The sequence below is a fragment of the Numenius arquata genome, chromosome 12 (assembly GCF_964106895.1).
Source record: "Numenius arquata chromosome 12, bNumArq3.hap1.1, whole genome shotgun sequence".
NCBI classification, from domain to species: domain Eukaryota; kingdom Metazoa; phylum Chordata; class Aves; order Charadriiformes; family Scolopacidae; genus Numenius; species Numenius arquata.
The window spans coordinates 14,339,193-14,354,046 of NC_133587.1; the positions used below are offsets into that span (position 1 = coordinate 14,339,193).

The 14,854-nt window shown below is 42.1% G+C and overlaps 1 protein-coding gene across 1 annotated transcript in view; it reads right to left on the minus strand.

Annotated features, from left to right (window-relative positions):
* The window catches only part of TRPC4AP (transient receptor potential cation channel subfamily C member 4 associated protein), a 40,332-nt gene extending 25,478 nt beyond the window's left edge, over positions 1-14,854 (minus strand). The window contains exons 1-5 of the mRNA XM_074157597.1: positions 14,705-14,854; positions 5,306-5,434; positions 4,927-5,043; positions 1,895-1,952; positions 746-801 (exon numbers count right to left, since the gene is read on the minus strand). Coding sequence (XP_074013698.1) covers positions 746-801; positions 1,895-1,952; positions 4,927-5,043; positions 5,306-5,434; positions 14,705-14,854 — 510 coding nt within the window. The remainder of the gene's footprint in view (positions 1-745; positions 802-1,894; positions 1,953-4,926; positions 5,044-5,305; positions 5,435-14,704) is intronic.

Here is a 14,854-nt window from a genome sequence, read left to right on the forward strand (position 1 = left end):
GCCCAGGGAAGTGGTGGAGGCACCATCCCTGGAGGGATTTAAAAGATGGGTTGACAGAGTGCTTAGTGACATGGTTTAGTGATAGTTTTTATCAGAGTTAGGTTGATGGTTGGACTAAATGATCTTAAAGGTCCCTTCGAACCTAGACAATTCTATGACTCTCTGACTCAAACTCTTAGGATCAGGCTGATGTCTTTGGAAATCCTCCAGGCTAGTAATTGTCTTTTTTAAAATTTTTGTTAAAGAGCGATCCCAAGGTTATGACATAATAAAAAGTGTGATTAAGTTAACAATGCCGAGGATGTTTCCTGCATGCCTTTAACCCAGCATCAACAGAACATCAACAATCATACTCAGCACACGAAGGAGCTGGAGGATCAAACTTAAAGCCCTTTTTCAGCACCCTGACTGAACAAGACCAGCTGTAGCTTGGGTTAGAAGGCATCCAATTCCAGTGTCAAATTTTAAATTTGACTGCAACAAAGGCTGACACTGCTTTACTATGGAAACACAGATACAGAAAGATCCAAACAAGAGGATTTAAACTTGACAATGTGGCTAAGAACACAGAAATTATTTGAGTAACACAAAAAAAACCAGGACGGTCCAATGTTTAACTGAAGGACTTTCAATGAAGTTTCAGAGCAAGTTTAGAATATGTTTAAAAGAGTCTGTATGTTGTCTTATTGAGTGGCATGTGTAAAACTCAACCAACAGAACACAATTCCAGAGCAGTTGTACTTACACATATACAGGTGTTGTACAGTATGCTTAAACAGTCCTTGATAAGGTCATCGCTTACTGCAAAGGAGAAAACAGATATTCACTAGCTCTACATTGCCAAGGAACACTAACTTCCACAGCAGTGACATGAATAGCTACAAAGCAAGAGAGAATTTCAGGCTGTTCGATCAGATCACATGTGCAAATGCCTTGAGGGATAGAAACAAGACAAAGAAACGCTCTGCATCTGACCTGTTCACACGATTTCTCCCAAAAGTACTGTCAGCACAGCCTTGGACCACAGACAGGGATGTGCTTGTGGTCTAATGCACTTCTTAGTCACACACAAAAGAAAATGATGGGGGTATAAACAGTATTTTTAGGAAAAACATTTGTCCATGTGAGAAACTGCTGAGACGTGTCTTAGTTCCAATTATTAAGCACGGGGGAAAAAAAAAAGGGAAAGTTCATGCAGTTTTCTCCAGGCAGCATCAGGAATTCATAGCAAAGCTTTCCATCTGATTTACTCCAGCATTTTAATATTTAAAACATGTTTTCAGTACAGACATACAACAGCTGCCTCTAGCTCAAGTTCAAGTTCCTTCACCTTTGAAGTCCCCTGGCTGACGGGCATGACCATGACATTTCCGTTCCTCAGAAGGGTTCAGGGAAGCAGCAGAATCACAGGCAGGAGAAATGAAAACATTAAAACAAAGCTGCTCCAGCAGGAAATTTGCGCTGGCAAATTCTCCTTATAGCGACTTCAAAATGAGTAGTCACTGCGACTAGGTCAGGAAAACAGCATACTCTTCGTTATCTCACAATCTCTCTAACTCCTATTACATAAACAATGTTTTATGCTTATTATTAATAATTGCGAACCATAGCTATAGCCACAGTAACAATAAAAGTTTCCAGTGATTGCAGATTTACTGCACTGAGAGAAGTACGTTATGCTGAGCGCATGAATGCTCCTGAGCTGGGCTTTGCAACAGGTGACTGTCCTAAATCCCACCATGGCTCAGTACTGCAGGCAGCAGAGAAGCCAGGGATTCATTTAGGAACAGGAAATTGCTGGTATGGAAAGAGAGTAACAGAAGAATAGAATAATTTCTGTCTGAATAAGGACACAAGGCAAGAATAAAAAAAGATTAAACACCTAATTACTTACTTTTCTGCTTCTTTTTCTGTGTAATAAGAGTTGGTCTCATGAGAATTTCTACTAAAAGCTGTAACAACAAGACAAAGAATTAAGGGAATAATCACTGGGATACAAATAACCAATTAATTTGTCAGCGACAAGTCCAAACTTAGTCCTGTCTCTGCTGAAGTCACAGAGGTGAATAATGGAAGCTCCACAATCAAAAGCCCTCTGGTACCAAAATTACATTTGACAAAAAAGTTGTTTTACACAACTGCTGTTATTTCTTCAGGGTAAATATAACTATCTCCCACTGGCAAGTTTCAAATAATTTGAGTCTGCAAAGAATGTAACTTCACACGCATCCAGACAACATCAAGGATGGCTATCACACATCTCCCAAAATAATGACTCTTTAGCACTAATCTGCAAAGAGATGCAAACTTTGCAAAAGCTCTCCCTAAATCTCGCTGGGCTTCAGAATACGTTTCAGGTCCAGACATAACAGAATTTAGTCACTCCAGATTTTAATCTCACCAATAAAGAGCAAGCCACTGCTTGTGTACATGCATCTTATATGTATACTTACATTTAAAGATACGTGAAGTGGTGTCTCATTTCTATTTAAGGAATGTAACAATCAGCTTTCCAAGACAAGGACTACGGTTCTGACTGGTAGAACTGGTCTGTAGTTACTCTAGCCTATACCACTCGTTTATTTTAAAACATTAAAAAAAACCCCAAACAACCACAGTTTATTTAAAAATAAGAGGAACTGATGACTTCTGCAAGAAGCATTGCAAAAAGCTTCTAGTTTTAAAATTCAGTTTAAAATTGTTAAGGGCAATTTAGGCATCACCCAGTCAAATCATGCCAACTGACAACATACTTACATTTTACAATTTGCTCTATTTGTCCCAACTTAACTTCACCCTTCTTTTAATGACCTACCTACCCAGAGACAGAGGAAAACATCTGAAAGCACCAGAGGCACTGCCCACATTTTAAGCACCGACAAATAAATAAGTAGGCCATTTTAAAGAGGAATATCCATTTTCCAGCAATATCTGTAATAGTAGCTGTAGCATCAGTGAAAAATGAGCGCCGCAATAGCGTAGTGCTCATATTAATGTTTTAGAGGCAGAATGCACACCTCAAGGCTTGGTATCTGAGATAAGCATCCGAAGATATCCCAGCGCACTTGGGACGGAGGCCACCTGTGCTTCTCTTGGGAAAGAACATCTGCCGCAACAAACCTGTCTTTTAAGGGTGGCTGCACTCATGCTCACCCTTGCCTTGCTGCACAGTGGACCTGTTCAGCTAGTATTTATTTTTCCTGGTCAATACTACAACCCATCATGTATTTACTGTCTTTTTCTTGCAGAATCTGTATGTTCCTCACATACACTCCAGGGACTGGACTGCAGTGGTGTGAGACACTGCTTGGAGAGGGCTTTCTTCAGCCACCCTACTGACACTGCAACAGTTTGCAGCAAGAAGAGCATGAGCCCAATGGCAGGAAGAGAACAGGTAAGAGGGTGCCTCACCAGAGGCAGAAGGAGCAGAAAGGGAGCTATAAGGTCTTTTTTCTTAGAATGGGGTTGCATTCAGGTCCAAAGTCCATGAGACTCATGTATCAGTTCATGTGTTTGTACGCTCAAGTAATGTTTTACATGTATTCATATACGGGGAGGAGACACAACTGTGCTTTTGTTCATCCTCGACGTAAAGGCTGTCACAACCCAAACAAAATTTAAGGAATATACTACCACACACTATAGTGTACAGAATACACTGCAAATTTAGCGTCCTTCAAATTCACCCATGCTTCACAGTTCAAAATACTGTGCTACAGAATCAGCACATGGCACACACAGAACCAGCAGATTAGACTACTTTCCTTTCAAGTCCTAGAGTAGGATTTTCAAAAATCCATCACACTGGCTTCTACCACTGCCTTTAACCAGACTAAACCCCCTTGTATGAGGCAAATCTCTGGCCGTAGTACCAGGTAATTACAGCGCATCTGATATTTACCCCAGCTCAAGAAAAAACAAACCCAACCAAGCAGCCAACAAAACCCCAACACACACTTATTCAAATATGAAACGTAAAGCCATTTTTCTGTGTACTCTTATGTTAAAATCACTTCTACAGGAAGTATCACTACTTCCCTTTAAAAACAAGGGAAATTCAGAATATCTTCATACAATGTTCTATATTGCTTGGGTAGCTGAAGACTTTTGTCCTCAGTTAACAGGATACCAGCAACTAAACCAGTGTTAATTTCAAAGCAACATAACCTAAATACAAGTTTCACCCAAGTAAAGGCATGCTAAGTGTAACAAGAGAGATGTAGCAAAGACACTGCTTAGTTAGACCAAATTAAAAAAAATAATAATAAAAAAAGGAAGAAAGTGTCCATTAATTCACTGGAAAATACAAATCATACATTTCTAATGAGAGCTGAGATCCCAGAGTCTGTCACCATGAAATTGAGCAAACTTGGGTATTTGTATAATGGAGAATTAAAACAAATAAACGAAAAGATAAATTGTCTACAGAAACCTTGCAAGTTCTGTTTAAAAACTTTTCCACAGATGAAGTAGTTCGTGCTGGATGCCAGCAATAAACACAGACATCACAGCTAAAAGAGTGCCCTTGTGCGCTTAAAAACCACCTCGTACCCTTCAGTGGTCAGTAAAATTCTCAGTGCTCCAGTATCAACTGCAGTATTTAATCTCACAACTAGGAATCATTTGAAACTGTTTTCATTTCACCTTTTTTAAGTTAAAAACACCACCTGAAGAAACAGTCAGGTCTTCTATATCATAGAAGAAAAAGCACCTCACTTTTGATGAGGTCATACCTTGGAAAATACTCCCTTTCAACTTTTTAACAGAAACAGGCCCAATTCTAATGCTTAACATCAAATTGGTAAGGTCATTCTGTAACTTGCATTTAGAAGCTCAAAAGGTCCCCAAAACCTCCCTTACAGATTTCTCAGTGGTATTACTTTCGTGCAGAAATCTTTTGGTTTCATTGAGAAAACACACACTTACATCGACTCCTCCAAATAAGTCAAATGTGTATGTATTTGGGAAAGTGGACTCTTGAGCAGCTTTTCTGTCTTCTGTAACAAATGCCATGGCTTCCATTGAAAGAAGTGGAGAAATTTCCTGTATACAGTAATAAAAAAAAAAAAAAAAATGGTTCAAAAAGAAAACTGTTCATCATTATAAACACACTTGTCTCCGACTATCTGTGTGATCTACTGACTAATCAATTACATGAATTCCCAGCTCTTACCTACCGGTCAATTCACAGATATTATCATGCAAACAGTTTCAAAAATTAGTTAGAATATGATCACAGTAGACTTTAAAGAAAGCCACAACAAAATTAACACCTAGCTTTCAGGAAGAGTGGTGCAGACAGTACCTTTAAGATACTTTGGCACTGGGAGAAGTCGCTGTTTGGGTGACTGTGTTCGTACAGCTTTTGCAACAGTAAGGGAATCCCATTCCATTTTGCTTGTTTATCTCTTTCCTTTAACAAGGCCTCTGTGATCTGCAACAAAGGAAGAATATCATTCCCATGTGTCTGATGCTTCACAACCACGAAACCCAAAATACCAGTATCAAAATATAACAGAAAAATAGTTTATTGTACAGAGTATCATTACAAAATACAGTACCTTTTTCTATGCAGTAATTTATATGGCAGCTGCAGAATTTTACTGATGGTCAAGGTATTTAAGCAGGACAGGACTTAAAGCAGATGTTAGCATTTCAAGTACCTTATCTCATGCCATATATTTATATTGATCATATATTTTTAAATGGGAACACATTAAGTCTCTAAATAATTCCGTTAGTAGAACTTCAATTGACAGGTCACTGAAGGAGGAAATGGATGCCCTTGACACTATCAAAAATTACACTCGTCTAAAGTAGAGAGAACACTGAAGGTGGAAAGGCTTCATGGTTCATCACATTCAGCTAATAATGAGTGTTTCCTCAGGCAAGTCCCTGAAGCTGCCACTGGTGATAGCAGTGACCCAAACCACTAAGATTTACAAACAGACTCCAGAAGAATGTATTAAAGATACAGTTAAAATTTCCTCGGTAGTCTTGGGCTGGTTATAAATAGAGACCGACAGCTAAATCAGTAGGAGAAAAACACTGGCATTATCCTCTGGGAAGCAGGCTACAACTACACACACACAAAAACCATTTGCTACTGCATTTGTGCAAGCTTTCTCCAATTTTCCTCTTCTCCCCAAAATATACATGAAAAAAATTCTTAATATTCACCACTATATTTTACACCTGAAAAAAAACCCACAAAGTAACAGCACTTGACAACATTCTGCTTAGAATCCACAAAAGACGTTTTGAAGACTGAACACTCCCATGTCACTGCCAGCAGATGCCATAAAGTAGGAGCTCTTCATTAAAATCCACCATCCAGTTAACGCAGACCAAAATTTAACCCCCTTCCTTAACAATACTTCAGAGGTACCTGCACCAACCCCAAAACAGGGACTCACCCTCATACAGAAAGGCAAGGCAGACAACAGTAATTACAGCCAGCAGGATATTATAATATATACAATATTTTTATATGACCTCCAAATAAAAATAAATTAAAAAACTCAACAAAAATAAAAAAAACCCCGAATCCTCAGGCCAGCAAGACTGCATCTCAATGTAATATTATTCTGCGTAAGTCACTCCCCGAACCTTTCTGTGGTTCAATTGTATTGTTTCCCTCCAGCCTGCTCAAATGTGCCACGTTAATAGTTAACGACCAGGAAATCTTGCTTCTTATTGTTTCAGCCAAGACATCCTTCTGGGCTATACCTCAGCATACAGTTTCAAAGGGCCATTCAATTCCTGATTAGACAATTATATGCAAATATACTCCAGTTTTTGACTGAAAGTTTAACCCTTTTCTCTGCTAGTGAGACAGCACACAGGAAGGCCAGAAAAGCAATATAAGCACATGAAAATTCAGCCTGGCAATGGCAGCTGCTATAGATCCTCGCCCTTCTTCTAAGCATCCCAGATACGTAGGGCTCTTTTCCAGATGAAATACCCAAATTTGTACATAACTATGAACTTCAAGGCTCTTGAAGTATTAGGTTTTCTTGCTACAAGGGGTGACTGAAGAAGCATGAACCAAACTGCGACATAAAACTCCAGTTTTTAGCTTTTCTCTGCTTTCTGACTTCTGAGTAAGAGTAATCAATCACAGAGTGTGACACAGAGCTCCTTCTGAGGAGGCCTTTCGCACAAGAAATGGCAGGACGAAACCATAAAGTCAACATGGTTTCTCATGGTTTGGACTGCAAGTAATGGGTCAGCTCCTCTGAAGTCACAAATTTCCATTTCTCCCTGTAAGACCCAGCCCAGAGAGAGCGAGAGGAGCTCTACCACCACCCCATCTCAGGTGCGGGAGGAACACGCAACCCCACGAGCAGTGGGAGGAACCTGATTGATTGCTGGGTAAAGTGCAAAGAACATGCAGCAAAATGCCAGGGACAGAATCCAACTCTCCGGCTCCAGCCGATGTGGAAGATACCGCAGGCAGCGATGACGTGCATGGGCTGTGATCCGGGGTTCCAGTACCACAGAGAAGAATTCAGCATCCAAATACTCTCAGAAAGGGCCAAAAAGCCCTTAATCGATGTTAAAACCTTGTCCCTAATACCGTATTTGTTAATCCCACACATGTGTCTCTGTTTGGGGCTGGATCCACCTCCATTCTCATTTCTGTCCTAGTAGGTCTTCCCCTCCCTGTCCCAGATTCTGAGGGGTGATCACTTGTGCCGATCCGCAGAAAACTTTCGGAACTGAAGTTCTGAAAGAATGAAGCAAATGTTTCCTTGCGCTCATCTTCTTTTAACTGCTTTCCAAAAAAAAAAAAAAAAATAAAAAAATAAGTTTTTCTTTCTTTTGATTTAATACATGTCTTTGGTTTCACTGCAAGCTCTAGCTTGTGGTCCCTATTCTGTATTTATGAGGCTTCCCTGGCTCTGAATATTTCCATTGTGGCGGGGCGGTATTTGCCAACGCAAAGATTTTGGATTCTGTGGAGGGATTAGAATTCAATCAGATTGTATGGAGCTGCCTTTCTTTACAGTCATTTTGGTTAAAAACTGGATCTCATGATTTCTGCAATAGCAGCTCGTCAACGGTTTTCATTTATAAGCAAAATCTGTTTCCTTCTTGCTCTTTTTCGGCAGACATTGAATAGTCATCAAAATTAGCACTTGGTCTTTTGGGGCCCCCTTCCCTCTCCAGCATTTTTTTGGTCTCATCCGAGCTGGATAAACCCAATCCAACACCGATTTCTCATAAATTTTCTTCATTCACTGAATAGCTCTGGATAAAATCTCTGAAATCTTGCATACAAAGCTTGAGAAATTAGATATTATCTAGCAAGAAGGGGAGGTTGCAGAAGCCCAGCTGGAAATGGCACCAATGGAAAGAAAGGGCTTACCTAAGCCGTGGGTGCAGGGGTTAGGAACTGTCACACCTTGATGGTGTTAGAAGACAACAAAGTAAAAGACTTTCGAAAGGACTGAAGTAAAGAGTTAAAAATGTGTTACCAAGCCTATCCAGGACTACAAGGCAGAGCAGAGCGAGGAGTTTTTCTCTTTAAAGCCTCCCAAAGGACTGGAGCCCAGGATCTCCCAGGAGATCACTCAGAAGACTGATAGCTGGTACCACAGGAATACTTTCCTACTAGAGTTTAAATTACTTTTGTGATAATTTTTCTTGAAAGTATACAAAGAGCTGAACAAAGACACTACACAGAAATCTAAATACGTCTTTTAAATTTCTTTCTAATCCTCCTGTGTTATAAATCCTTTTAAAACGCCCCAGCATCCACTAGCATTATGATCAATAAACAACTATGAATAATACCTAAATCTTCAGTAAGTTATATTGCTATGGGTTAATATTTACCTAAATCCATCCCTTGATCAGTGTAGTTCCCCCTTCCGTTCTCCCCCTCCACTTTGCTATAGTATTTGCTACTGATGGTCCTCCCCATGCATCCTGGGTTGAGGTAAAACAGAACCAATTTTCCTTTCATTAATTTTATTTTTCAGTTAAGTCTCTTCTACCAGTCCCATTTGTTACTGGCCTGAGATCTCTTGTAGTTATGACTGCTTCCAAATCCCTTCCCCTTCCAGTGAGGATTTTCCTTTCCATTTGCGTTCCAGCGTTGTGACAATTTTCATTGCCCTACAAAGGAAACCTCTTATTTTCCCAACCCCGTCTCCACCGCTTTTCTAAGCTGTGGTCAGTGACACATCCCCACGTCTCCCTGTAGCCGCTGACGCACATGACAGGAGCAGAAATACCATGGGCCAACCCTCCCCTTTGTTCTCCAGAGTAAGGGTTAACAGCTTTCTAGTAAAACTGTGCCTTTGTTTCGCATTTTACCTTTCAAACATCTCACTGTCTTGCTCAGCACAGGAGAATGTTTTAAAAGTGTTTTCTGTGATCTTTCAAAAAGCAAAAATAGTGACTCGGGTGTCCAAACCCCCTTTCCAGCACTGAATTCATGCTGTGATAGACTTTACAGCTATGACACGTCACTTGTAATTTTTCTTAATCCAATTTTTTGTTGCAATCACGCATTAAGCTAAGATTGCAAGTCCTTTTAAAAAAAAAAAAAAAGCAGAATTTCCATTCCCAGTATTTTCCATGACCGCTTCTGAAGTACATATTCAAATATTCTGAAAGCTTAAGAGGAAAAAGAGGTACAAGATTATGAATCTCAAGAAGCAGATGCAAGCAGATGGTCCCTACATATTTTCAATAAAATCAAAGCCTTTCCATATCCTTTCCTTCAAACCTTTTAGGCCATACCTCTAAAAAACAGGAAACTAATATTTATGCGATTAAATATTTAATTTTCCTTTGAACAGTAATAATTTAGGAAGTCATCTCTGACAGACTGCCAGGAGAATGATTATTCAGTATTTTGGGGAGTGCCCCGTCATCCCCGCTCTTCATTACATTTTCGGTCGCTAACGAACAAGCACCAATCTGGCCAAGCTCTCTCTTTCCTCACACAGCTCTTCACCAAAAAAAAGCCTGGAACCAAGGTAAAAGATCTCCCCCCCCTTCAAGCTTTCATTTTAACACAAGGGCATAGAAACAGAAACACATCTTGTGGCCTATGTAGCAGTTCTGAAGGCGTTCTAAGGGAGAAGCTGTGAAGAGCTGCCCCGCAGCTGCAGGGCAGTAAACAACGTGGCCAGGCACCAGCTGGGTCTTTCGCTCGTAGAGCTGATCAAGAACATGCCAGAGCCCCCAGATTTTTATTCCTAAAAAGAAACTGCTGGTGATGTTAAACTGGGAGAAGTCCACGTAAAAGCACCTATTTCCAGCCTCTCTGCAGCTCCTGGATTCTTTGAAGCGCAGATCAAGTTTCCCATAACTACTGTTCCTCCACCCTCCGCAACCCTGGATGGACCTTGCCATCCTTTCTCCTGCTGACCCAAAAGCCAGGCATGAACCCAAGGACACGGTGTCCTAGGATAAAACCTGCCATGGTAGCTTCTAGCCAGGTCTAACTATCCCCATGACTCCCAAACCACTGCTCTACTCACCCCAAGTCTACCAAGACAAAGAACAAGTCTCATGAATCTCAAAACCCAGCAGCGTTTCTGAGAGCAGAACAACTCCAACACAGATCTTTAATACCAGCAGCTCTTCAAAACCACTACAGAATCTGCCAGATAATGGTAGTAGTTACTAATGTTTGTTTTGATGATCTTACTGTCAGGAAAAAAAATAAATCAACTAATAAGTAAAATTACATTAACTTCTCAATGATTGCTTTCTCCTTGGAACGACCTAACTTTCTTTAATTCATTTTGAAAGAAAGCAAGATCTACAGGGATATCTAGGAAAAAGCAGAGGAGAAAGGAATATCACACCTACAAGAGTTTTCTTCCCACTCACCTTCAGTCACACAAAATAAGACCACTGAAATCCAAACCTTTTGTGCATTTTCAGAGCTCCGGTCCCAGTTATATAAAAAGCGTGTCCAAGCTTTCCCATACTCGCTGGCTGTCCTCTACTGAAGAGGTCTAAGCCTGCTAAGACCCATACAATTAGAGCTACTAAAGTGGATTATATTCACGTGAATGTGGGTTTTTTTTTGGTTTTGGTTTTTTTTTTTTTTTTTTGGTAGTGCTGTCGTAAGGAGGAAAGAAAATTGAATAGAAAACAAATTATTTTCTCAGAGATCGGAAACTACTACAGACTACTGGTAACCTGTAACGGTAGGAGCTGGAAATCTGGATGTCTGAGGCAGAAAACGTTTGCCTTCCACAGAGAGATTTTTTTTTTTTTTCCCCAGAGTGGAAAGGGACCGTCCTGCTAAGGGAAGCATCTATTCCTAGGGAGAGCAGATCATGAAATACAGCTGGAAAAACAGGCTCTTTTTTTCCTTTCTGATCATTTCAGCTAAACTTTGGCAATCCTGAGAGAGTGAGACCGGCGCTGACAATCTGCTCTTGGGACTGCACCAGAGGCACACTGGTTTGGCAACAAATCACTGGTTAGTCTGTTATTACACTGCTCTGTCTCCAGGGATTCACACAGCTGCACCTAAATATCATCTGGTTTCATGTTATATACGTGCTTTTCACAGTTGGCTTGCAGCAGATGAAGTGCGTGCCCTCTTGCTAAGGGAATCTGAGCTTCATCAGCTGAGCCAAAATGTTCCTTTGCCTTCAAGGAACCGCAGGATAAACCCCGTCAGGTCTTACTTGCTGTGCCCGTGTGCACCCAGCACAGCTGTGCCAGGAGAGGGGCTACACACCAGCCAGTTCACCAGCAATATTCTTCCTTGTTACAAAAATACGTGTCAATTCTGGAAAGTTGGTCTGCTTCTGGCTTACCAATACGTGAAAAGCCCCTTTTCCACTCGTTCTGTGCTCAGCGCTAGGGCAAACCCTGACACAAGGTTATGCAATTTGATAGCAATGGTTGAGGCTGGCATCCAGGGCAGCAGCTGATGATAGCAATATGGCTAAAATGGCTACGAGAACAGATAATGGCAATATCTACTGAAATCTGCTTTATCCATCAACCTACTTAGTATTAATAATAAAGCAAAGAGACCAGCTGGCAAGAAAGCTATGGCTCCTGGTAGGCGAGTACAGCAAGAACACACAAGGATCCGGGTTTCGGAGCCTTAGCTGGCCTCAAAACTGCCAGATATTCAGGTGGCTGTTTCTGTCAAACATATTTTGATGTCCCTGTAAGATCAGGCTGATGAACCTTCAGGTGTAGCCCTGTCAACAATTATCCTTACCGATTCAAAGATAAGCCCCTGCCTTCCTCATACAAAAACAGGTCTTGAGATCACCTAAAAATAGCACGCAAAGCTTTGTTTCAGAATAAATGCCACTGCTGCCTACAGAAGGGTACTAATTGTCTCCCAGAGCTCAGACGCTGAAACACAGTGACAACACTGTGAGAGAACACTACTCAGAGCGCAGGCACCACAGCAAGGAACGGTGTTTCCCAATCTCTCTGAATTAAGATCTCGAAAAGGGTTTCTCTTCCTCATGGGACACCAGCAGTACAGTCCCAAAACTTCCCTGCAATAGAGGGGGAACAGCAAGCTCAAAGGACATTCTCCTGACTTGTTCTTCTAGAGCCCAACACAGCAGCTTGGAAACTTGATCTGCTCTTGGGCTTTTCAGGAACATATGAGTTGAGAAACTTAAGCAAGGGCTACCTCACTGCTGCTGAGGAGTCAACTGCAGGAAAAGCATAAACAATTTGATAAAAAATTAAGAGAGAGGAGCACCCAAAACCACCTCGTACTTCTTCAAAAGTTACATCAAAGTGTTTTCTATTTAGATCACCTACAAACAAACAAAAAAATGCTTCAAGGTAAAAGTACAGAGACATGCAATTTACAAAGTTCAAAATCATTCAGGGAGTTGTTCCCCACCCCCTTTAGTCTAAACGATTGAAAAATGTTTTCCTACAACATTTAAGACGTGCTGTGAGCCCTAGGCATCCGAGTTTTAAATCTTTCAGGGCAGCACAGTGATACTGAAATTCGAAAAGTAAAACAAAGCAAACAAATAAAACCCCAGCAACAAAAAAAAAAACCACCTCAAACTTGGACGTTATGAGGAGGAGGATGTAACTAGCAGAAGTTTCCTCGATTACTGTAAAAATCTGGTTATTTGCTTCAGCAGTTAATTCCAACAATTCAGAAAAGCCCCAAATTAAAACCCGGTACAACTGCATTTCTCAAGCGAACCAAAGCCCAGAGCGGAGGTACCATCCTAACAGATTACGTGTGCGCACAATGTCGTTACAGGTTTATCTGACTTAAATCATTATAGTTGTGGGGGAGTGAGCCAGCAGCAGCGTCGAGGTGGACAGACAAGTTACTGAGACAACATGCCGCTTTGTCTACATGCTGTATGAAATACACTCCTAGAACAATCCCACAGAAATAACTTCCTTCAAAAGAGACAAGATCAGGTTTAAATTCATGCAAATTATTTGCTTTTCTTAAGTATTAACCAAACTAGTATCGGAGCAAGCAGTACAATAAGGACAAAAGAGCTGTTAGAAATCACCTCCTGCTCTTTTAACTATCTCACCTACAGAGCAAGGCATGAAATACTAAGTAGTGTATTAGTAATTACTCAGAATCTTTATTAATCAAGGAAAATACTGTTGCCTGCACTAGTGAAAGCTATTTAAAGAAATCCCATTTTTTTTATCCCATTTCAAGTCTTTTAAGATACCTAAGCTCAATAAATCACCACCTGAATGCAAGTTCTTTATCCCATGATTCAGTTTCCAAGTCTTTGAACCATTTCGCATTTAATCCATAAAATAAATGCCAATTAGTCTTCATAAAAAGAAACGAATAGTCCATTATCCATGAGCAGCTCCTTAAAAAAGCCAGCATAAGCACACGATAGGCACAAGCTTAGGTTAATGAGCTGATTTCATTCCTCAGTATTTCCCAGCATCATCAACTGGGAAAGATGACAAATTGGAAACAGAACTGGAATAGTTTCATGGAAAACCACCAGCGCAATGCCTACCCCATTTCAGAGCTAAAAAGTCTCCTGAGCACTAATACAGCTTGCCTTTGTCAATCAAACATGCTTAAATTTTGATGCTGCATCGTTATAGTTCCAAGCAGAGCTTCCTTTCTTTGCAGGAGAAAGCCACAACCTCTATCACCAACCAAAGCGAGAAGAAGGATGGCTCTTTTACAGCATGGCAATTGCTCGTCCCACTCCACAGTCTTTCTACAGGGAGATGCAGGATGGGGAGGGAGAAGGAGCACGAAGGCACAGAGGAATCCTTCCTCCCCACCGCATGAGGCTGCAGGGCCACCCCTCCGGTGCAAGGGCCCTACCCAGGCGGGCAGAGGAGGCCGGGGAGCCCCCGAGAGCGCTCGACTCCGGATAGAGAGAGGCGGCTTCACCAGAGGCTGCCTCCAAGCAGACCTGGCGGCAGGCCCCGCTAGGCCGGCCGGGCTCTTCCCAGCCTCAGAGCTCCAAGAGAGGCCTAAGAGGCTGAGGCCGGTGCTCAGCCCCGCCGAGGGGCCGCCAAAGCCGGCAAACACCCACTCCCAACCCTCCACGGAGCGGGGCCTTGCGGGACCGGGTTGCCAGGCGGGTCTGCAGGCCCGAGGCCGGCCGGGTGGGCTTGGGGTGGGCAGGAGGTGCGGCAAGGCCTCCACCAGCCCGGAGCCCCAGCTCAGGGCTCTGCCCGGGCCCAGTCAGCGCCCCCTTCCCCCCGCCCCCATATCCCATACCTGCGCCCCCCGCGTCAGGCCGCAGCCGCTGAGCTGCCCGTGCCGGAGCTGCGCCAGGATGTTGGTGGTGGTGTTGATGGCCGCCGTGCGGGCTCCACGCCGGCCCCCCCCGCCGGGCCCGGAGCCCCCCGCCGCCGCTGCCGCCGCCAT